Here is a 25,096-nt window from a genome sequence, read left to right on the forward strand (position 1 = left end):
CAGGCGATTTTCTCCTTTATGATTCAGACCACCACGAGCCGAACGGAATATCCGCCGACATTCGACGTAACGTTGATAGCGATCAAGATCACTCGCTCTCCGGTGATCCGTCGAAGGGAACGATAAACCGACTGCTGCGACATTCGCACTCGAGCCATAACATTGGGCAGTTTACGCTGCACAACAGTGACAGTGAGTTCAATTTCACCGACAGTGGTCAGTTCGATCATACTCACCCCTTTCACGACGATCCCCACCGGAACAATACCCTGCAAAGCGAGGATTCCGAGCTGATGGACCCGTCGTTGTCGTCTAAATTTTTGATGCGAAGTCGCAGCGAGGAACGTCGTTCTAGTGACGAGGAAAATGAAATGAACGGCGATCGTAAGGATGGTAAACCGAAGCAGTACGTCGGTCGAAGCAGGATAGTGGTAAACCTGCACGGATACCGTAGCCAGACGGTCGAACCGGAAACAACGATCTACAAGACTGGACTGTATGCACATTGGTGGAAGAAGGAACGCTTGCCGATATTTGTCGTTAGCCATCAGGGAGATGTTGTTGATCATGATGATGGTGATGATGATGATGATGATGATGATGTGGACCGCCGGAGAGAGGCGGCGAAGAGCGAGAGAAGCACTGGTTGCGGGTCCGACCGGGGTTCAGGCAAGAATCTATAGCTTTTCCGTTCCTCTGCGTTACGTTTGATGCTGTTTCCTTTCCCTTCATTTAAGTTTTTTGTTTCTTCTAATTATGGAATGCTGTACTTTTTTCGATTTTAATTGGTGGTTTTTGTTGAAACGAAATTGTATTATACTTTTACTCAGTGGTAGGGCAACATCGGTCAACTTATTAACTACGTTCAGTCGATTCATTTGTTTCATAAAAATTGCATCTTGTGGGACTGTTTAAGAACTCTTTAAAAAACAAATTTTGAAAGGAGAAGTATAAGATATCAAATATTGACATGCTTTCCGTAAGCCGGAAGAAAAAAATGTCAACTTTTATGGTGTTTGATGAGACGGAATCATTCTTTCAAGCTGATTTTCTTCCACCGTCGTTTCGCACACGACGTGATTCATTTCATTCGTTGAAAAGAACCATTCAAGTAAGTTTCAGTTAGGTGAAGCAGTCTTGGTACCGGCGCTTATGCAGTTTTTTAAGGCAAACTTAAAATTGAAATACATTCCATCGAAATGGAGATCAGTAAAGGTCATCTTCATACAAAAAGCTGGTAAGAGAGACAGGACTAATCTCAGATCCTTCAGGCAATCATACCCGTTATATAACTACCAGTTTGCATATTGATCTGATAGTTGAACAGTTAAAGCATTTTATGCACTTGTATGTAAAATTGAGAAAGCTCTTTCCGTAAAAGAAATGGCACTTTGGTCTTTCCTGGATATTGAAGGAGCTTTTGACAATACTTTCTACTCATCATCTATGAAAGATATGTACTACGAAACGAAAAAAATATAACACGCATATAATCGACTAGATTAATGCCATGCTGGCAAAAAGAGAAGTCGCCTGTAACAATATAGGCAATAAAGGGATGTCCACAAGGAGGAGATTCTTTCGCCACTTTTGTGGTCTTTATTTATAGACGATCTACTTAGGAGCCTAGAAGCTAAAGGTTTCGAAGTTGTCGGCTTTGCAGATGACCTTGTTATCATGGTAAGAGGAAAATTCGATAATATACTTGCGGGAATGCCTCCCTGTTAGCCACGAGGTATGATGCTGGCCTAATAAGCCAGTCGTCGTATGTTCGAATCCAAGGGCCCTGCAATTGTCGGATAGTAGAATCGGATGAACCGTTTTTGTACAAGTTCAACTTGCGTCCGTGCTGTTGAAAACACCGCAGGTTGAGGTTGATGAAAAAATAGTAAAAGAATAAAAAATAAGAGCTAGGCCGAAATGCGTTGACCGGACTCGTAAGCAGAGGTACTCACGCACATTCCACGGGTAGATAAGAATCCTTTCCAACATAAATATCCAGTAACTCGATCAACGATTTTGCCGTATAAACAACTGAACCTGCGTGATGCTTTGTTTGCTCAAAAAATGAAGGGTGTGTTAAACTCCTATTGGAAATTCAGTGACAAACAAGATGAAATAATGGAAAAATGTGTTTGAAAATTAGCCGGAAATATATGAATATTTAAAAAATAGAAGAATCGCTAGTAAGGGTACTTACAAAATCAAGAAAATGGTAGATAGCAAGCAAGTATCCAAAAATAAATGAAATGATAGTGTAAGCTTCGCAGCTTCCCGCGGCCTGAGGATCCAAAGCATCTGCTTCCCATGCAAAAATATCCACAAAGCCGTTTTACTCGGCCGAACGTTAGGTAGCTATATAACCCGCCATTTGCCGAGAACCTTTTAGGCGAAAACCGGATGAGGCACTGCCTTTTTCCGAGGAATTAGGTGCTTCAATCTTCGAAGATAGTTTGGGGCAGAATACGCTCGGCAATCGGAGAGGTACTAGGTGCAGAACCCCAGGGTATACGAAATGATTGGTTTGATGGGGAAATACCAACCAGCGCACAATGGGCAAAAACGAGCTCGTAATCCCAAGAATTAGAAGCCGCTGGTATAGAATCTTACAAGATACCTATTTCTATATAAAAAAATGCAGGAAATCGACTGGTGGTGGTTTCATCCTGCGCAGACTTCGGGAAGTGGTCCATTTTGCTTTATTTTCCCCAAAAATCTTGAAAAAAGCTAATTAAACAGTATAAAAACTTATTTGCCGCTCGTGAAATGAACTCAAATAGCTTCCAAATGTTGTCAAAACATCAGAAGAATCAAATCCCATCCATTCCAAATTGTGCGAAATGTAAGAATAGTCCATTTTGCCTAATTCACCCCCATATAAACAGATAACCTAATTAAAGCGATTAAAACCAACTCAAAGGTAAAAACAGTCTTCAAAAAAAATGTGTATTTTGTCATACGGAATAACTTTGGAGAACAATTGAAAGCAATAAATTAATTGGATGCGGAGTTATTGTGCAGAATCGTTTTTTAAGTGTACTTTTTAAACAAATCATTATATCTCGCAATTAGCAAAAGATAGATAGTGACTATATTCAGCAAAGTTGCTCATTTTAGTGTGTTCTATAATTTTTCTGAAGAAAAAAAATTTTTTGGACGTATTCAATAAAACAAAAGTTTGTATCTCCCCCTTAGATGAATATAAGATCACCTTGATAGCTTGAAAAAATGCGCTGTATGGGATTTGATTCTTCTGACGTTTTAACAACACTTGGAAGCTGTTTGAGTTTGTTTTACGGACGGCAAATATGTTTTTATACTGTTTAATTAGCTTTTAACATGATTTTTGGGGAAAATTGGGCAAAATCGACCAATTCCCGAAGTCTGCGCAGAATGAAACCATCACCAATCGATTTCCTGTATTTTTTACATAAGAATAAGTATCTTGTAATATTCTAAACCAGCGGCTTCTAATTCTTGGGATTACGAGCTTGTTTTTGTATATTGTGCAGCGGTGAAGTGAAAAAAAAAACGGCTTGGAAAAATTATCTGCGTATTGCGACTTGTGAGAACTTGGTGAAATACCGACGAGCAAGGAACCAGTTGACCACGATCGTGAGGAGTAAAAAGTGCTAAAAGCGGACAGAGATCGTGAAGAATTAGAACAACTATTCTTAGCTAATGACGCGGGAAGGTGAACCAATCTCGTAAGGGCTACACAACGAAACTTGACATATACAGGGATGAGGGAGAGAATCTGATCACAAATGAGTGCGAGGTGGTCGATGAACACCTCAACGGCGAAGTTGTAGAAGGAAGTGAAACGGAAGTTGAAATAGCAATGCCCATGGTTATGCCCCAAGATATGGTTATGGTCCAGAATCTGATCTCCAAGAAGTCAAACGAGAGATCAGGTTGCTGAAGACCAGCAAAGCCGCTAGTAGGGACCTCCTACTAGTAGAGCTTTATAAACGTGGTCGAGTTATTTTTTAGTTATTTTTAAGATTTGGAACAAGAAGAAGTACCCATGCATCACATCTTTATTGATTTCAAAGCAGCATATGATATAGTCGACCATTGGAGATATAGTCGATCATGAAAATAAGAGGCTCAAAGGAGACAAGCGGGCGGCTTTCATGGGCGGCAGCATTTGACGGAGACGAACTAGGAATGCTAGATTAGTTCGGCTAATCTCAAGTTTTTAGTCTTGACCTTGAAATGTGGTCATACATATATATTAATATTTTTTTTTTGAAACGATGGTTCTACAATTGATGAAGGGACGGTAGGGAAAGAAATGAAAGTTTTTGGTGAAGGAGGGGAAGAGCGGAAAGGAAGGGGGGGGGGGGTATTGGTAGCTATGCTTGACAAGTAGTCATTTTGACTCCTACCTTTTGTCCAATGCTGGAAGGTGCATGGGTCGAATCAAGAATCAATCTCAGATTATAGCTTGAATGCCATCATAAGAGTGTAAGAGAACCCAAATTGTTGCTTGGGTAAGAATAGCTAAACTTTTAGAATTAATGTGAATATAAAAAGAAATAAAAATATAAACAATTAAATTAAAATAGAATGAAATAGTGAGAATTATGCACTAAATCCGCTGTTTTAAAATTTCTATAGTTCCTAAACAAGCAAAGAGAGAGGTATACTATATTCAGCAATGTTGTGTATTGTTACTATTTGTAAAACTTTGTAAAACAAGAAAAAGTCATACAACAACTACAAAAACAGCTAAAATAGAAAAACTGATTTTAACGATTTTACCGTTCATGCGAAATAGGGGTTTTCGTTCTTTGCTGAAGAGACAGAAGGTTCCTGTCTTCTGCAAAATTTCTTATAATAATATGCTGTAAAACTTTGCAGAACACATCAATGTATGTGCTATAATGAAACTGAAGAAAAATAAATTTTTTATTGCACTTTTAGGGGGATTAATCAAAATTTGAATTCCGCTGGACGATAGAACTTTTAATTTTAAGAAACTCTTCCAAAGGATCCATAAACCTGAAACCAAGTTTTCCCGCTCAAAGCTAATGCGCAGTCGAAGTCTTCGATATTGCAAGGTCTTAGGTCTTGAATTTTGAAGAAAATTTCGTAAAAAAAATTTCCCGATTTTGTCAGCCCAAAATTCAACATGGGGCTGACAAAATCGGAACATTACTGTAGTCAACGTGAGTGTATTCAAAGAAAAAGAAAAAGAAGAAGTAGGATCGAAAATAGATAAAAAAGTAAGACAAAAAAACAGCGACACAGAGTATAGAAAAGAAGGAAAATTAAAGAAAAATATATGATGCGAGAGGATATGAAATAAAACGTGAAAAGGGCATAAAAATATCAGAAATACTTAAAATGAGAACAAATAGTACGTTAAGAATAGAAATTAGTAAACAACTGGTAAGCAAGAGATAAAAATGAGAAGAAAATTAGAGAAGAAAAGCGTAGCATCCCAAGTAAAAATTTGGGTTTTATTGCAGTCTTATGATGGCATTTAAGACCAAAATTGGTTATGAAAACCGTCATAAGAGTACAATGAAACTCTCGTGGTTGCTTGGGATAGCATAGTTTGACTGCCAGTGAGTGACCCGCGATAGATCTAGATCAGCTGCAGTTGCACAAACATCCATCACAACCATCAGAATGATGCATGAGAGTAGCATTTTCTGGCGATCCAATTCATTGTGATGTTCTTAGCGTCTTAGTAGAATACGAAACCTGGAAATTAAATAAAAAGGAAACTTATCCAATTTAATTATACTATGTATATTTAATTCTTGACAGGAATAAATGTCAAGAATAAAATATACACAGTAGACTTAAATTGGATAAGTTTTCTTTTTATTTAATTTCCAACAAAGTTACCCAATGCAGGTTAATGCAGGCCAGGGGAAAGAAATGTTAGTCCGATACTCGCTGCTACTCTAGAGATCGAGGAATTCCCTGCATCATCCACAGGAAGCGTCACAGGAAGGAGTGGTTGGTATTGGGTTCCTTCCAGCGTACCCCAAGGAAGCGTACTCGGACCATTGCTCTTCAATATTTTCGTAAACGACTTGAGTGCATTTAAGTCGTCTCCCGTGCTTTCGTTCGCCGATGATTTGAAAATATTTCGAGCAATAACGCATAGCCTTGTAATCGAACGAATACATAAATGTTTTTAAGCTTTGCTCTGCGCAATCTGCTCCGGAACGATGCAATCAACCTTGCTCATTATCAAGCTCGGTGTCAGCTGATCAAACTCGATTTCTATCGGAAAGACGCACCTATCAACAAAGGATGTTTGTGTTTGACCTTATGCAGGGAAACATTGACTGTCCAGCGTTACTAGAATAGGAGGTGCCTCCTCGCCGGCTTTGTGATACCACCTTTCCACCGGACGTACTTTGGCCAAAACAACGCATTGAACTCGTGTCTTCGGGCCTTCAAATTCAGTCAGTCCAAGTCAGTTTTCAAAAAAAAACGAATTAGTCAGTGGCATAGTTGACTATGGTCTTCAAAAACAACCGCTGTCGAAAAAAAGTTGTTTTTGTGATTAGCAAGGCACGAAAGCAAACGATGCTAAATTGCCATACGAAACGGCACTCCAATTTCTATACCAATTTCAATAAATTTTATATAATGGTAATGGTTCACATAAATTGTCATAATTGGTAAATTTATGTCGGAAAATACAGTAATATACAAATGCGAGATTTGCGTTTGCTCGAGAATCATGTGACAAACTTGAGTTCATGATTGTATGATTGATTGAAAATAGTCTCTAAGGCTGTGAACCATTTCGCGAAATTTTTAACTTTTTGGTTAAAATTTAACAGTTTGATGGTTATTTCTCCTTGAGTGGTTAAAATCAGTTCAGAATGCGAACCATTTCATATTTGACGGATTGATAGTCTTTTTGCTCCATGAGAGCATATAAGGTGAGGACGAAAATATTGTTTATTCTGTCCGAGTTAAAATTGGATGAATTTTCGATGTTCATTTGCTTTTATTTGATCGATAAGATTCATCTCAATTCAACCCGGGTTGTTTGAACAAATTTTTTATGCGATAAGCATCCATACCAATGTAAAAAAATCCAACGAAAAATCAGTGAAACACGTCGAAGCTCTCTTCTTCACCTGTGCATATCTCATTGGCTCTCAGAAGCGAACCATTGAACTGTCAAAACCTTGGTCAAAACTAATCATGCTCCCGAGCAGGTTTATTTTCGACAGAAGGTAAAAAACCATCGAACTGTCACATTTTAACCAAAAAGTTAAAAATTTCGCGAAATGGTTCACAGCCCAAGTTGACAAGCATTTCGTCTTACCAACGTTAACACGCAGAGATATTGCGCCCCACACGGTTAAAAAAAGAAATTAAGCGAAGAATTAAACATAACTAAAAAGTAAGACAAAATGAAACGTAAGAAAAAAAAGCCTAAGAAAAAAAAAGAAAATCAAGAAACGAAATTAAAGTGAAGAGCGAATTATTTACTTATTCGATGTCAAGTGGGTTATTTTTAGGCCACCCTACCTTGTTCAAACACTAGCCTGATGATTCCCTTGTCTCCAAGCTCAATAAACCGCTTCGATTTGCTTTTGGACAGTTGAACCAACATTGGTAGGTATGGTTTTGAATCAATTGATACGAAATTAAGCAGAAATTAGGTGCAATACTGAAGGCTTTTGAAAATAAAACTTCAACAAACTTTTACATCAACTGCTAATAAAGATCGAGGTGTTGAAAGTTCATTGAACATAAGATAGTGTCACCATCAGACTCCATCCAATGAATTTGTGTATTATAATGCGCCTCCATTGAAATTATTCAAATAAGATTCATCTTCTGATGATCGACGGTTGGCGCCTGGAAAACAATAAAAAAATATTAAGTAAAATTAAAAGTACAATGATAATACTAATAAAGAAAAAACAGTTGAGATAAACAGTCCTACAAGTTTAGTATAAACATAAACATGTCTATATAGCATTCCATTCGTCACAAACTGTGATTAACTGTGCGGAGTTCTTTTCTCGTTACTGATTTTAAGCAAATAATCCGCCTGACCCATGGCTTGTATCGCGTGACTGTTTCTTTACTGTCTATTTTTACATTATAAAATGGTTAACTTTTATTTTCGTTTATCTTTTGTTATTGTATTTTTTTTTTCGTTGTATTGATTGCACTGCCTGAGCCCCATTTCGGCCATTTTCATTGAATCGCGTCACCCCGCCGCTGCTAACGGTTGTAAAAAGAGATAAAATCGAAAGAAAAGCAAATTACATATCCTTGTTCCAAGTAATATACCAATCAGCCTGACACACACACTCTCTCTCACCGCATTCCTTGCTCATTGTTTGGCTCTTTCCCCTCTAATCTGCAACATTCCGTTCGAACTGACCAACCACCACAGACATTTTATCGTTGCTTTCTGATGCCGCCGCTGGTTGTTGTTGTTTTTTCTCTAGTGTTAAGACCGTGTCGCTACGGAAACCGCTTCGCTAATACATCTTTTTTTTTTTACTGCTACTATTTTGGGTGCCCGTCAACAGATGTCCCCGCCAACCGCGACCGGCAGCAGCCATCCGTCTCGCGGCAGTTCCATCGCACAGCACATGTCGCAACACAAACGCAGCCAATCGTTCAACCACCATCTGAGCTACAATCAGGTGCAGCACGGGCACCAGCAGCAGTCGCATCAAAAGCAGCAACTGCTGGCCAACTACTCCAACCGAGCAGCCAGCGAGCAAAGCCAGCACCCACCGGGGCCAAACCTAAAGGGTATCAAGGAAAAAGGTTCGTCGTCTGTTTGCTTTTGCTTTTCAGGTTTTTTATTTATTTAGTTTTTATCGTTTTAGCTAATTGGAAGATCACCAACCTGCGTCCCGCTGCACCACTTCGTCCGGCCTTATTGAACGGTGGGAGTGGTGGTGGCGGTGGCAGCGGTTTAGGTGGAACAGGATCAGGTAGTGGAACGGGAGCAGCAAGTGTTGGTAGTGGAAGCGGTGGTGGTGGTGGTGGCGGCAGTGTTAGCCTCACCGGATCCGGCAGCGTTCATCACAGTTTGTCACTCAGCCAGACGGGCGTGAAGGTGCCACCACCCACCTACGAAGAAGATGCGCTGGTGCTGCGCGTCATCGAGGCCTACTGTGCCGCCTATCAGAGCAACACGCGCAACACGATGCACTCTGGTGAGTACCAACCTGGAAGTTTTTTTCTTCGTTTGTTTACGTTTTCGTTCGTTCGTTCGCTCGTTGTTGTTGTTCTTGTTTCTGTCAATGTTTTGCTTTTCGCTTCTGCCTGGTTTGTTTCGCGACCGTTCTTCCCTGCGCTTGGCCAGCAAAAAAAAAAAAAAACATTCGTTGGTTTGCTTCCAATGGATTAGTTTTTCTCGTTTGGTGTGTCGGTATTCAATATAATTTATCGGATGACGGGAAAGATAAGATCTGTGTAATTAAAACTTGTCTGTGTTCGGTGTTCGCCTAATGACGATTGCGGAATAGCTGAGCAGCAGAGCAATCGTCATTAGTAGAATAATAATTATTTATGTTCAGTGATAATTCTGGTTATGTTAATTTGGAAAAAATGGAGAGAATAACCGGTGATATGTCGAGAGGTTTCGTCCTTATATAAATTCATTGTGAACATTTCGGTGCTATTTGATTTCATTATTTTTATATATTTACACACTGCAAATTAGGCAATTATGACTTCCGTGTCAGTTCTGTTAATATTAATTTTTACTTTTGCAATTACTTTTACGCTAGTGGCTAGTTATCTTAGGTTGTATCAATTTACTATTTCGCTAAAACACGGGTGTTTTTGTTTTGTGCTAACATAATCTCACCGCAGAACACATTCAGAATAAGTTTATCGAAGACAGTGCTTTTGCTTTAGTTTTACAATAGTTTAAGTTTTTGCAAATGTCCTCTGTTGTAAGCGATAATAAAGTTTGTATGGAACAAATGTAACTATCACAATACTGACCCTATTTTACAACCCAACAATGTTTTCCCTCATAAAATATGACAGTCAGTAGTGAAAATATCTATTTCTTTCTCTCTTTTCTTCCTTCCTCTACTACTAAATTTGCTTGCCTATCTCCGTATCGAACCTTCGTTCGTTCTCCGGACTGCAGCCTTGCAACCCTGGGCCCCGTGTCTGCCCATTCGGGGTGGCAAACTGAAAACTAGCAAGTACTTCTCATCCTCAAATCCGCAGCTGCCATTCACGTGCTCGTCACTGTCATCCTATCTGGCGAATCCGGCCGCTGGCATTCGCAACAGTCACAGCCACAATACTGCCTCGACCAACAGTATCAACACGTCGCACATCTGGCGCGAAGCGAATCCCAATAACTTCAATCTCTATTCCGCATCGATTTCCTCGCTCAACTCGTCACCCTGCCGCACGCGGTACTCGGTTGGTGGCTACGGAAGCACCGAGTGGCGATCACACTCCGAAGAGAAGCCAATCGTTCCGGGAAACACACCAGCTGCAGGAAGCAATCACAAACCTTTCGCGGCTTCTATCGCTCGATCGGGATCGAACTACGATAACATCTTCATGAACAACAACACCAACACGCCGCTGCTGTCTCGGGTCTCTCGACAGCAGACGGTTTGGATGAACGCCAACCAGATCGCTCGTTATCGGTCGACCAGTCGCGAGATTGCCCACTCGCCAAGACGAGAAAGCCCGCCACCGCCGGCACCGGAAGGACCACCAACTCCTCAGCAGCCGCCCTCGCTGTACGACCGCCGCCTGAATCGATCCTTCGAAACCGCCCAAGGCTTGGGCCGAAGCAGTAAGCTGTCTCAAATGCGTCGCTCTACGCCACATCTCAACGGAGACGAAGACGATCCACTGAGAGACGACATGTCGCGCAATTCCGTCTCCTGCTGCAACAAGCTACTAATGTTCTACTGGCAGAGCCGGTAAAAAAACCTAAAGGCTGTAAGAACCGATCCTGGTGTTGGTTTTTTGACCAGCACCGGGTGGCGTTAATACTGAAACATCGATCGTTAGCTGTTAGCTTATGGTTTCTCTGTGAAAAAACCTAAAATACTCAAAGACTTGATACACGAAATGGAAAGAATTGGAGACGGGACAATACAAGGATTGGATTATTTTTAATTGGAAAACGAAGAAAGAAGTGTCCTCTATTCCTAGTCAGTTATATTCAACAGTCACATAACTCATCCAGACATGTTCCATATTCACGCACCAATAGTATTAGAGCTGTACTAACTGTTAACACCTCTGCAAAGCAAAAACAAAAACAAAAACACTACTACAATGAATGTCGTCCAAAACAATGTTATTTTGTAGTATCGCATATAGCAACCTAAAAACACTTATAATGGGACATAGTCAACAACCAATTTAGCGATTAGTCGTTTTGTCTGTAAGATAAATAGTCACGCCATGCGTAAAAAAACACCACGAAAAGATAATAACAATCGTAACTTTTGGTGAAAACAGAACACTTTGTGATATTAGTTAATCTGAATGTTGTTGCCACACTGTTTGTCAAAACTTTTGCGAACGAAATAATAAAAAATAAAAATAAAAACTAATTCTATTCAACTAATTACTATCATACTACATGTGTCAAAAGATAACCCAACAGAGCTAAATAGCATTAATAAACTTACCCATTTTATTACATTTGTACATACCCTACATTTGCAGAATCCACTGTTCGACTGCAGTTCGTGTAAACGGAGTAAAACTCGAGTTGCGATGTTCTCGCGAAGGCGCGCGAATAGCGTGCGAAATGTTCACAATCAAAATTATGAAACGAAGATAACTTGTAAATTCGGCGGCCCTTATTAGAGCCCACACGTTCGATGCGTTCGATTACGAATCTAATTCATTTTTTATACCGAAACCTCTTGTAATGGTAAAAACTAGTAGCCCGTATTTTGTATGACATTTTCATATTCACCGCAAGTTTGTTTGTAATGAGTAAGTTTAAAACGAAAAAAAAAAAAATCGGAAAGAGCAACGATATACGGTTGAAAAAAAAAAGGGTTTTTCGTTTTCATTCTCGGACAATAGGCCGTCGTCCGGAAGGCGGAACCTGGTGTAGTTAGTGTCAAATAAAATGTTTATTGCAACGAAAGATGGTTGTGTTCATGTATGGGAGTCTGTTTTTGAACAGTATCACATTGTCATACTTTCCCTCGGGTTTGTACGGGGGTAGGGGGTAGATTCACCGACCGAACCGAACCGAACAAACCTTTTTTGCATGCGCTCGATTTGCTAGTTCTACTCATCAAACCTCGCTAGCATATTCAAGTAGTGGCCGAACTAACGAGCAATGCAATGCGTTCAAGTAGTGCGGGCCATTGACCATCCCGAGCGATTTTTAAGATAAAGCCGAGTGGCAATGTTGCTTTAGCGAACAGGTTCGTACGATGTAGATTGAAAGATTGGCATCCAGCAGAACAGCAATACCGGTAACATGGTCTACTCTCGTGAGCTCTCAACGTATTATTTTTACACTATTACTCAGCAATAATGTCACGTCATTAAAAACAGTGTAAATAGCAATGGGCCCATACTACTGCCTTGGGGCACATCACAGTTGTTTTTTTCTAATGTTGTTTATTCTTAATGTATCTGATCCCTCGCGTTGCCATCTTACAGACCAAGCTTTGTAGAAATAATTAGATACTAGAGGTCTATTTCACAGATGTCGAAAAATTTGGCTATAGTCTTATAACATAACTTATAGTCATCACAGTTGTTTGTAAACCGTGAAGAGTGGCAGAAATTGAGATTCACACGCAGACTTTTGCCACGTAGATACGATTTCAGCCATAGAGTGAATCTGTGAAACTCCAAGTCTTGACGTTTTCCTTACTATTAGTATATATGCCATGGTCAATACGATCGAACGCTGCCTTTAAATTAGTGTAGATTGCATTAACCTCAGCCATTAGCTCCATGTACAACATGCATGCAGACATAAAATTAAGAAGATTCGTGCTAGCAGTGGAGTGGAGATATAATTTTTCGTTCGAGGCAGGATAAAGGTCTGAAGTTTTTGGAGCGTTTTAGTAGAATACGAAATCTGGAAATTAAATAAAAAGAAAAACTTATCCAGTTTACTTCTACCTTGTATATTTTATTCTTGACAGATACGTATTTCGCCTACGACTTGCAGTCTTCCTCAGTGTCTGTTTTCGAACTCTGTCTGTCTGTGTTTATTTAATTTCCAGGTTTCGTATTCTACTAAGACACTCCAAAAACTTCAGTTGAAACTGTTCGTTAATTTTCACTATTTAGAGGTTTGAAAAAGCAAAATTACAACCGTTTTCTTCATTTGGATTGACGCGTAGAAGCCCAGTAAACATTTTCATATGCATATCAGAGTAATAAATGAGTTATATGTACTTATATGTACCCTGAAAAATCGTATCTGATGCACAAAACTAACATATGCGTACTAATTTGGAGGCCATATACGTACTACAAAATATACGTTAACAATTCCACTTTATGAGTCGTTGTATGCGATAAGATCCGACTCAAAGCGATTAGTTGTATAATGATATACAATTCTGTACTGGAAGTCGTAAGTCAATTACTTGTTATCGTCAAATACGAAAGAATATAAACTTGTGCGCGTTTCATTAGGCAATTTTTACGATCCTGAATTTATTAAAAGTCAATAACGATAATTTTCGTTCATTGATATACGAGTTGGTGTTTGCTGGGAGATCTTTAGATCGACTGGGACAAAAATATTGAAAATCGATCAGGAAACCGCTTAGCTAAAAAGAAAGATTTTTTGGAATGCCACCCTATCTGGTCAAAACTTGCCGTAGTCCTACGTCAAAACCGCTTGCTATAATTATTTTTAGTTACGTTTTTGTATTTCTTGGTCTGTTAAACCTATTTCAATGCGATAGAGAGACAGAGATAGCGCGAGAGGCTGAGGAGGAGACATATTGCAAGATTGAGAGAGACTGAGATCGTGAGACTGATAGATAGTGAACGACTGAGAAAGAGAGACCCTCATTTCAGTCAATATTTTAAAGTTCTTGCAAATCACAAATCATATCATATCATTAACATGAGTAAAATATGTAAAATAGTAAAATATGTGTGCATGAAGTTATTAGTTTGACATTTTTTCAATTTTCAATTAAAACTAGCTGACCCGACAAACTTCGTATTGCCACAAATTAAACTGTCTGTCTGTCCGTATGTTCCTTATAGACTAAAGTGACCAGATGTTTTTTTGAATGAATCCGGGACATATTGAATGGCTTATTAGCTAAATCGGTTCGGTAGTGAGGATGGGATCATTTAGAAATTGGGCACTTCATTTTGGCAATAGCGACACTCTCAGTGGCCGTGGATGCTAGCTTTTGGCAGCGTTGTATTATTTAAACAGTTCTGCTCGGTATATTTTTTTCGCAGTTTCGCAGCTAACGTGGTTTTGAGACATTCATCATGCAGGAGGAGAAAAGAAAGTAATTATGTGCGATCACCTGCGGAATCCATCAGCGTCGGCTCGGGAGCTAGCAGAACTAGCTTGCAGTATCCTAAAGGAGCAGTGGTGTGAGTAATTGAGGGTTGCAAGGAAACTCTCATAGCTATCCCTAAGGCGCAGGTCAGACGTTGGAGTTGAACTCTTGATCGTCAACTGCGGTTGAGAGTCATTCGGAAAGTCAAGGCTGATCTCAGCATCACGGATTGTGCTTTGGCGAAAATACTGAGTACTGACCGCTGTACTGTACGGCGAATCCGTCTCGGAATGGCTACAAGTGTTGTCAAGGAAGTAGGGAGCCCAACAGAAGCCTCAAACAATAAACAAAGGTTAGAATCAGGTCTCGCGGGCTGCGCCGCCGGGTGGTGACGAAACCAGTAGAATCGAGGGCGAAAATGAAAAACAAAAGAAAAAGTAATGCATAATTTTTATCCCAGTGCACCACTAGGCCTCACGGGCAGCTGATTCCTCAGGAGTTATTTAACTCGCGAGTAAGATTAGCAGAAAGACGATGTGAGTATGTGCGTGCGCGAGTTTGTGGGTAGCAGAATGCCTGCACACAGTACCGGCGGCTGTTTCTTTTATGCCTGCGTGTGCAGTGTAAGCGTTGAATGCTATGTTTCTAATACTCTTTCGCGTGTGAGTAGGCATTGTTGACTTCTCGCTCGATTCACAACATTGATTGGACGAAACGCAATACATGTGTCTTACTCGATGATGAATAATCTTCAGAGAAGACCGATTCCAGCCAAACCCAGGGGTTAAATTTTTCATGCTCTGGCTCGAGCTACAGTTTGAGCAGATTCGAGATCGGTTTTGGGGTTGGGTTCGTGATAAAAGATCATGACTTGGCAAGGGATCTGTTTCATTGGCATCCGTGTAAAAACCCATGTTTTGTGATGGATAAGAACTCGGAGATATACAGTGGTAGGTGCCTCACTAAGCGTATTATGCCCTTCATTAAGTCCCATGATAGTCTGCCTCAGTTTCAGCATGCATGCTACAATGAACAATGGACTTCAGGTCATCTCATAAGAGCTGATTGCACGAAATTGTCCCCGGGGTCGTGCAGTGTTGAAATACTGGGCGATAATGAAGCGAAAGCTGAAGATGAAGAGAACAGTCACCAGCGACATTGGTCAGAAGAGGAGTTCGAGTGCTGGCTGGCCGGGGCCGTGACTGGGGAGGGTGTGCATCGGCTGACGAGCGGTGTTTTTTTCATGCAATGTAACATAATTTCCTATGTTTCATCTTTAGAACCTGTTACGATTAAAAATTTAATCAATGCGGGGCACTTTCTGGGACGCTTAATAATCCGGTGTGAATCCTTTCGGTGTGAAAATTTGCAAGCAGATGTTTTTGGTACCGGGGAAAGTTCCTATGATGGTTAGAGACCCCTCCCCCCTAAGGGGGGGGGGGGGTTCCCATACAAATAAAACACAATTTTCTGCCTAACTCGAGAACTAATCAAGCAAATGGAACCAAATTTGGCATGTGGAGATTTTTGGAGGAAGGATTTTTTTCTATGTCGAATTGTGACTCCTTTCCCCTTTAAGAAGAGGATGGGGGAGGGGGGGGTTTCCCATGCCAATGCAATACAAATTTCCTCATAACTCCAGAACTAATCAAGCAAATGGAAATAAATTTGGCATGTGGGGGTTTTTAGAGGCAGGAATTTTTTCTATGATGGTTTCAGACCGCTTCCTTCTCTGGAAGGGACCCATCGTCGGAAGCGCCGGCAATTGCGGAGGGCAGTCCCCTTCGCAGAAATCACCTGTGTCTAGGTCTGTTTTTCTAGGTCTACTAACCTCCAATACTTTTCTTTAGTTGGGTCCGAACGAGCGACAGCGCGTCCTGTCCTTAGGAAAAAAAATAGCGAAATAGTTCTTTTCGAAAAAGGTTTTTCGCGAAATGCTATTCCGTGAAACACTATATTCTGCATTGTGGTCAACCATTTTCCGCGAAATGGTATTCGGCAAAATCTCTATACATAAGAGTCTTGTCTGTAGCCAAAACGAGGGGCGCGATATGTATTTTCGTGGTAATAATCGCCCACATTAAGCCTACCAGATTGCATTCAAGACGAGCAAAAGTAACGTAGTTGCACCTCATAGAGTTGCATAGCGTTAGCGTTAAATAGCGTACCTCCAATTTGCTCTCAATTAGACGCGAGGCGACGCGCGCGAGTCACAGCCAGTGTTATATAATCACGGCGAATATTTAAATACTATCAGCCTTATTTTATCTGGCGTATGGTGCAATAGTGCAAGTAGTTTTCGGCTTTACTGTGAGAAAAAATTGAAAATTTGTATATCTAACCATGCTTTCATAGTTACATAACTGCCAAAATGAATCATCTAAGGTTGAACTCCTCTCAAACTCTCCTGCAAAACTCGAGATCGTGATAAAGATTTCCGATTTATGTACAGCACAGTTTAATTTGAGGCAATACAAAGTTTTCCGGCTCAGCACTATAAAAACACTGCGAGAGATAGAGAGAAATAGAGATAAATAAAGAGAAATAAAGAGAAATAGAGAGAGATACAGAGATAGAAAGGTGGAGTGTGTGTGAGCCGGTGTGTGTGAGACGGTGTGTGTGTGAGACGGTGTATGTGTGAGACGGTGTGTGTGTGTCTGTGTGTATGTGTGTGTGTGTGTGTGTGAGAGAGAGAGAGGAAGATTGAGAGAAAGAAAGTGAGAGATTGAATGAAAAAGTGAGAGAAAGGGAGAGAGATTAATTAATTAATTTATTTATTTCGTTAACCGATGTAGACTAGTATAATATATACAATTTTCTCATATAATTCCATAGTCCCCCATTCAATTAAAAATGAAGATTAAAAAGTGTACTTATTCTTTTGTGCCGTTCGCTACGCGCTATGACTACGTGTTGACTATGTCGAGAGATTGTAAAGTCAATGGTTTCGCAGTATTGATTGTACGCGGCCATCATACGATTTAATGGACCGAATTTTGCATAATTTGTGCGATAATGGTGTATGGCAAATAAATTTCGATTACGAAGTTGCCGAGTAGGTGTATAAAAGTTCAGTTTTGATAAAAGTGTTGCTGAGTCAATATGCTGCGAAACGATATCGTTTACAAATATTACCATTGCATATTTACGACGCTCTTTTAGTTATTGTATATTTATAAGCATGCAGCGTGCTTCGTTTGATGGAAGAGGAAATGTTGTCCAATCTAATTTACGAAGGGCATATAAGAGAAATTGTTTTTGTACTGATTCTATTCTCTCTTCGTGTGTGATGGAAAAAGGTAACCATACAATGCTGCAGTATTCCAGTATTGACCTCACATAGACAATGTATAATGTTTTGATTGTGTATGGATCCAAAAAATTGTAGCTAAAACGTTTAATGAAACCTAGCATGTTATTTGCCTTGTGTATTATTGCGTTATAATGGTCGATAAAAGTTAGCTTGGAGTCTAAGATAATTCCTAAATCCCTAACTTTTTCACATTTTTCTACTGTTTGATTTCCTAATCTGATTGAGACTTCTGGTGTAGTTCATTTTCTGGTAAATGATATTAGTTTGCATTTTTTTACATTTAGTTCTAATAGGCTTTTTAACACCATATGTAGAATATGTGTATTTCATTTTGCAATACATTGATGTCTTCTTCATTTCTTATTTCCAAAAAGAGCTTCATGTCATCGGAATATATTAGCACTTTAAGTTTCTTGAGAATGAAGAAAATGTCGTTTACATACAAAATAAAAAGAAGAGGTCCTAAATGAGAGCCTTGAGGGACCCCAGAAGTGACTTGAATTGGATTCGAGTACTTTCCGTTAAATTTAATTATTTGTTGGCGATTAGATAAATACGATTCAAGCCATTTCAGGAGCCCTGGTTGAATTCCAAGTTTTAGCAATTTGAAAAGCAGCATTGGTATGTCAATGCGATCAAATGCTTTGCTAAAGTCCGTATAAAGTGCTTCTACGTGGTTTCCATTATCCATTGCATTCAATGAATAGTCAATGCATTCCAGTAAATTTGTCGTAATCGAGCGTCCTTTGAATAAACCGTGTTGCATTTCTGGAATTTTGCTTCGAAAAGTTTTGGAATGCAAGAGATTATGGCAATACCACGATAATTACGTACGTCAGGTTTCCGACCCGATTTAAAGATAGGTGCTAGAAATGAGCTTTTCCATATTTTTGGAAATATTCCGGATTCCAGTGATAAGTTAAAAAGCCAAAACAAAGAAGTTGTAAACTCCATTGCAAGATTTTTTATGAAAACTGGAGGGATTCCGTCGGGTCCAGGGCCTTTTGAGACATTTAAATTTTTTAATGCCTGCAAAATGTCCTGGGCATGAAGTCCACTGAAAATTCCGGATAAAATGCAAAATAGTCGCGATCGCGATCTTCTTCAGAAAACGTTGTATAGATCTCTTGAAAAAATTTTGCAAAGAGATTACAAATCTTTTCCGAGCTATTTTCATCAAGATGCATCGATGCATTATGGATGGAAAGCTGTCAGATTTTAGTTTGGTTTAAGGCACTAAGAGAAAGGGAGAAAGAATGAGAGGACATTCAGAGAAGGGGGGGAGAGAGAGAGAAAAAGAGAGAGAGAGAAAGAGAAAGAGAGAGAGAAAGAGAAAGAGAGAGAGAAATAGAAAGAGAGAGAAAGAGAAAGAGAGAGAGCCAGAGAGAGAGAGCCAGAGAGAGAGAGCCAGAGAGAGAGCCAGAGAGAGAGAGCCAGAGAGAGAGCCAGAGAGAGAGAGAGACAGAGACTGTGAGATAGAGACTGTGAGATAGAGAAAGAGACTGAGAGGTAGAGAAAGAGACTGAGAGAGAGATAGAGAGAGAGTCTGAGAAAAAGAGAGAAAGAGGAAAACCATGGGTGTGGGGGAAAAGTTGGGGTTGAATCTGGTACTAATTGGCTAATTGGCTCCCACAATAGCTTCGTTCGATCCGTAGATCTCCCACTTTAGGCAGAGAGAAGTTTTATACAAACTTAATAAGCGTTGCTTCAATGACCCCCCTTTACCTACCGCTCTTTTCTCTTCACGCCTTATCTCCCCTGAGATACAATCAACACCTTCGTTTCAGTGCTTACTTCTACCGTTAACCATTCGCTTCGTCGAATTAAAAAATACCGTTTAAATTAGGATCTTTGTACTTCTTTGGACCGTTTTTTATGGAAATCAACTTTTATGCCAGTATATATCAATGCAATGCAAATGAGAGATTCTCTTTGTTTGTCCTCGCTTACGCTTCTCACGGCGGCATGAAAGCATTTCAACGCATTTTTTTCTGAAAGATTTGCTAGCCAATAATGCATCAGCGGGATAAGGTTAAGAGAGGAGACACGAAGAGAATCTCTCATTTGCACATTGGACCTTTTGACATGTTGCTCGAGAATTTCTTCAATTTTCAGCAGTGACCCAACCTATACGATATACATATTTTTATCTTCACGTAAATGCCAATAACTTTATTATTTTTCAAGCAATCTATTCGAAAGTTTTCCGAAATTATTCTTAGACCTTTGCAGCGATTGCCAAAATTAATTCCTTTTAAAACGAAAGTTACTGGCGAGTGCCGTATTGTAGCCCAACCAGGACGACTTTCCCTTACTTATACCTACATACTGTTCATCTACAGTCTATGATGTCCAGTCATGGCGAAAATATGTTTTCTCTGTAACGAAGAACATATTTTCGTCATGTCTTAAACTGTTCTCTAAACATATGTTATCGCTTGTGCGAGCATTGACTGTTTTAACTGTATTTTATTGATCCAGCAGTCAGGGCTCTACCAGTTCAGGATTCTAACTCATCTTTCATTTAGAGTTCTAACGAATTAGTCAATGTGAATCTTAACGGTTTCTACCTCGTGATTCCTTCCAAATGCAACGATATGATTCTTGTTAAACGATTCTCATTAATGAATCCTAGCATCATGAGTAGTAGAATCTGTAGGATTCCCAATGCGCAATTCCGATTTGAGAATTCATAGCGTATCTGTACGATGCTTTTTTGTTCGTTCGGAATGTGTAATTAAACTTGTGTTATAATTACACTAGATTACGAATGCGACCCCAATGTCGTCGTCAGTTAAAGGCATCGATAGCAAGAAATACGTTGTTGGTTTATTCTATAAGATGCCATCATAGAAGTATCAATCTCGCTTACGAAGTAACGGAAAATTTGTCCATTATGAGACAAATAAAAACGTACAGCTAATTGTGTGTTTCTTTATCGCAATAATGTTTTAAATTATCAATTAGATAAACATACAACGAAAGTGAATAACGATGTTTACAAAAACAAAAAATCAACCGATTTGTCGTACTTCGTATAGAGTTCCGAAGAGAACAGCTCAATGAAAATTGTTTTGTATAAAATATGTAACTAAACTTTTTAAACAGGATAATACGATGATCACGGGCAAGCAGCAGCAGCAAACACACACACCAAGTACGCAAAAACTGGTGCGTCTAGAACACCGCACCAACCATCAACAGTGCTCCCAGTATACTTTCCCCTAAAAAGCAAGTGATAAACTTTCTACTTCAACTAGGGAACAAAGGTTGTGTATGCCACTTTCTCAATCAAAGTCTGGAAAATGTTAAAATCTCCAACTTAACAATTTCAACGCTGATTGCTTTACGTTTTGCAAGTAATCAAAACAGTAAGTGATTCTAAAGATAGACGTCACATAAAACTTACTCCGTGCTAACTTTCGAAAGATAAAAAAAGGCATCTCACCCCTCATTAGCGAATTCCCATCTGGTTCTTTTGCCCCCGCGGTGGGAATGGGTCTAAATTACCATCCTCCCATCATCATATCATTTTTACGATGCCATAATTTAACATTTACGCGTTTGAGCTAGGTTAAAAGTTTAAGCTTTCGAAGGAATGCGTGGAGCAACCAGCAGCAGCAGCAGCAGCAGCAAAAAGCCGCGAATTTCCGGGGAAACGCAAAAGTGACGGTCCCACCCGTCCGACCCGTACCGCGTACCTACGCGTCACGCTTTCCTCGGAAATTTTCACGATCGGTTATCTTCTTCCTCGCCGGCGTTGAAATGAAACAAGTTTCGCTCTTATCGCAATCTGTGTTGGTACGGCGATCCGACGGCGCTGCTGCGCCGCCGGTGGGTTGGCTGAGCAATCGGTGTTCTATTAGCGTTTTCCCATCCATCAGAACTGAACTGAATCAGAAAGAAACAGATGAGTGCGAGAGACGACTTGTGTACATAACGGATCGCGCCATTGTTACATTTTTTCTTTCCTGTTGAATAATTCACTCACGTCAAGGTTCGCAACAGCCCGGACCAGCCCAGCCCTGCTTGGCTAGCTAGCTAGCGAGTCATATTCGAGGTGCCCAAAAATTTGCTTTTCCAATAAACGTGGGGAAATTGTGTTTTTTATCGTCAGGCAGTCAGCCAAACAGCCAACCAGCCAGCCAGGCTGGCTGTCAGTTGGCAGTTTATACCCTCATTTACTGCTTCTTTGTGAGCAATTGAGCAAAACCTTAATGCGGTGGAGATGTTATTGTTGGTATGTGAGATAGCTTAATAAAAATCTAAAGCCAACGCCTGTACTCTAGCTTCGTTTGTGATTAAATTGCGTTGATTGTAATTTTTTGTAGGGAGATCAATCTGACAAAAAAAGCACTGCTCTTCCTGGTGAATGCATGAAGAGGAAAAAAATCAGACTTTTAATGTACAATACGCTTTGCACCGTTTTTCCCCGCCAGCGTCAGCACGGGAGGAAGATAGAATCAAAATAGAGAAATAAAAGTGAAAACTCCTGCCTGTCTGCCTGCCTGCCTGGAGAAAAACGACGATTGCTTCATTTTCCTCGTCCCGTCCGACCGTGTGTGTGAGCCGTAATGGATGAAGTAAAATTAAAGTAGAATCCGTTAGGTGCCTCTCCCCACCCCCTCCGGGGGTGACGTCTAGCGAAACTGTGCTTTTTAATTGATGCAGCACTTTTTTAATTTCGTTGTGCATTCAAATGCGTAAATAAAATACAACACACAGTTGATGTTGAGACGCTGTTCTTTACTACCTAGAATAACGGAGCTGTTACTCACGCAGGTAATAACATTTTCGCTGTTCTTTTGCTCTCGTTCAGGTTTGGAGTACGACGACATGACCCCAACGTTGCGGCAATTGTTCATCAGCGTCCGGCAGCTGCAGCAAGACATGGCCCAGGTCAAGACGCAGATCAGCGAAGAGCGAACGCTGCGCAACCACCTGCAGCAGGTGCTGATGGGTCACCTGGAGAACTACGGGACATCGAACACGACGTGCTGATGAGCACGGACGGGGGAGGTTTGTTCTATTTCTTTGTTGTTTTTGGTACATCTTCAAATCGAAGAGCTTTTACGCAACACGGACACACACGCATGTTTGAATGTTGTCAATTTGAAATTTGGAATTTGATTTGGTTGGAAATAACGAAATTTTAACAAACAAGAAACATAAATTTTAAATAACACGAAGCTTTACAGTGCACATTAGCAATAATGTGAAGAAAATAAGTATCGATTAAAATTATTTTTCTTAAATTTATAACAATATGACTAAGAAAGTAACAGAACAGAAAGTGAGTTTTTTCTTGTGCCTTAATAGTATTCGCATGGAGTTAGGCCATGTTTATTAAATTGAGATGAGATTCATTCATGTTCTATAAATAATTGCAACGAAACCAGCATCAACGGTTAGAGTTTTGATGCAAGCAAGAGAAACCTTTTACTTTGGTATGACTAAATTGAATTAAAAGTTGTGTTTGATTTGAATTGATTCGTTTCGATAGATTGCAAATGGAACTGAATAATATTTTAGTATGTTCATATTTGAAAGTTCGAAATAAGAACATTTATAAAATTACGGCTTGTTGTGGATTGCTTACTAGTTTCTAACGATCCGAATTCATTGATTTGAGAATTGCATTTACCATGCGATTCTACACGTTATTTTTCTCTTTCTTTTGTTGTTCGAAATTGTCCATAGCATAACAAATAGATAACAAACCGCATTACGTAAAGAAAACTGTAGTTAGATAAATCATACGACGTTTCATCAAACGTATTACCAGCGCCACAAGAAAATCACCCGAAAACTGTTTCCATTTAGCAGCAGATCGTTCGTATTACTTATTTCACATTAGTGCGACAGTTATTCATCGATCTTGCGCCGATCGCAATATGGTCCTTCACTATATCAGCATATTTCTGACGCTTGATTTCGTAATCATCTTGCATCGTAAGAACCAACTTAACTAGTTTCGTAGGAAAACCATGTTTTTAATGTTTTAATTTCGTTTGACTGAATCGTACGTCGTCTTGAAACCAACCGTCTGTAAGCAGTACTCCCGGAACATGGTCATTGATATCTTTAATACCAAATTGACCCCGTTTGTGAAACGCTGGTTTAGACGATAGAGTATCATCAACTTTCGGATACAGAAATGCAATCTGCATTTGCAATCGGTCTATGCAAGTTGTGATCAGAAGCTGGTTTTCCTGTTTTGTGAATATTATCAACTGATATCATACTGATATCAACTGATCGTGCGCGGTCTCATTGACCAATTATTTCCAACCTTTTACGAGCCAATTTCCAACCTTCTACGGTTGGACTGCAGAGATATCGAACGTAGAGGTAAATACTTAATCCCTAAAAACATTTCTTCTGTCTCGACCAAGGCGGATGACATTAAAATCGCGGTATGTTAGATCGACTAAGTATCGCACAATGACTTCCATATCCGGCACTAAAGGCCCTACCAGAAGGCAGAATAACGCTGATGGGCGCGTTGCCGCAGCATTTTGTTTGGCCCTTAACTGAATGCTCGGTCTTACTCTGGACCCTTTTGTTTCGCAGTCACTCGTGTATCATCATAATGGATACAAAATAGATACGGAAATTCTTATGATGTAAGAAACAAAACTTTTTCCATATTTGACGTCCCTCCCTTGCTTGTCAGCTTCCCTGTTTTTGTCCAACGATCACGTATACATTTATTTTCTCCGGAAATCCCTGTTATGAAAGGGAAACAAGGCCTTTTTTTCTTATTTTGACGCCTTTTCCCTCTTGGCAGGGTCTACCCCCTACCCGTTTTCAAATTCAAAATTCCTCCATCTGCTCATACCAAGAAACAAGTGTGCCTTGTTTGATTGAGAACGGTGCAGGCGTTCCGGTGTTATGGTGGAACATACATATAGATCGGGCACTCAGCTCCCGCTTTATAATGTTGCATTATAGGATCTGGCACGATTCGCCATGTGGTATTATAGGAACTGGCACGGTTCGTCAGGTGCAGGATCACTATGAGGAATGTTTGGTTTAGGATCGCCGTGGGGAATATTTACAGGTTCGCCATATCCGGGTTGACGTTGGTTGACTGCACAGGCGGAAGTACTAGCTCGATTGGTGTTTGGTGTTACCCAAAGCGCAGAATCTTAAAAGAAGTTTCTTCAAGATGATCGGGTGCCAACCAGAGTTGGTTCGATTGAATCCACAGTTGAATCAAGTTTTGCAGGGGAATGTCCCCGGTTATGAAATAGGTTTTGTTTTTTGGTCATAGCTTTTGAACGGATTATTTAATTCCGAATCTTTTTAAAGCATT

At 39.9% G+C, this 25,096-nt stretch overlaps 1 protein-coding gene across 7 annotated transcripts in view; it reads left to right on the plus strand.

Annotated features, from left to right (window-relative positions):
- Positions 1–23,331, plus strand: part of LOC128744301 (rho guanine nucleotide exchange factor 7) — a 77,057-nt gene extending 53,726 nt beyond the window's left edge. For 6 of the 7 annotated variants that reach the window (XM_053841174.1, XM_053841175.1, XM_053841177.1 and 3 more), the window contains 3 exons: positions 8,535–8,778; positions 8,841–9,173; positions 22,598–23,331. In XM_053841174.1, coding sequence (XP_053697149.1) covers positions 8,535–8,778; positions 8,841–9,173; positions 22,598–22,779 — 759 coding nt within the window. In that variant the 3' untranslated portion in view covers positions 22,780–23,331. Of the gene's footprint in view, positions 1–8,534; positions 8,779–8,840; positions 9,174–11,676; positions 12,060–22,597 lie in introns of those variants that run through there. The other variant, XM_053841180.1, reaches the window with a different exon arrangement.
- The last annotated feature ends 1,765 nt before the right edge of the window (positions 23,332–25,096 follow it).

Source organism: Sabethes cyaneus, chromosome 3, assembly GCF_943734655.1.
Source record: "Sabethes cyaneus chromosome 3, idSabCyanKW18_F2, whole genome shotgun sequence".
Taxonomy (NCBI): domain Eukaryota; kingdom Metazoa; phylum Arthropoda; class Insecta; order Diptera; family Culicidae; genus Sabethes; species Sabethes cyaneus.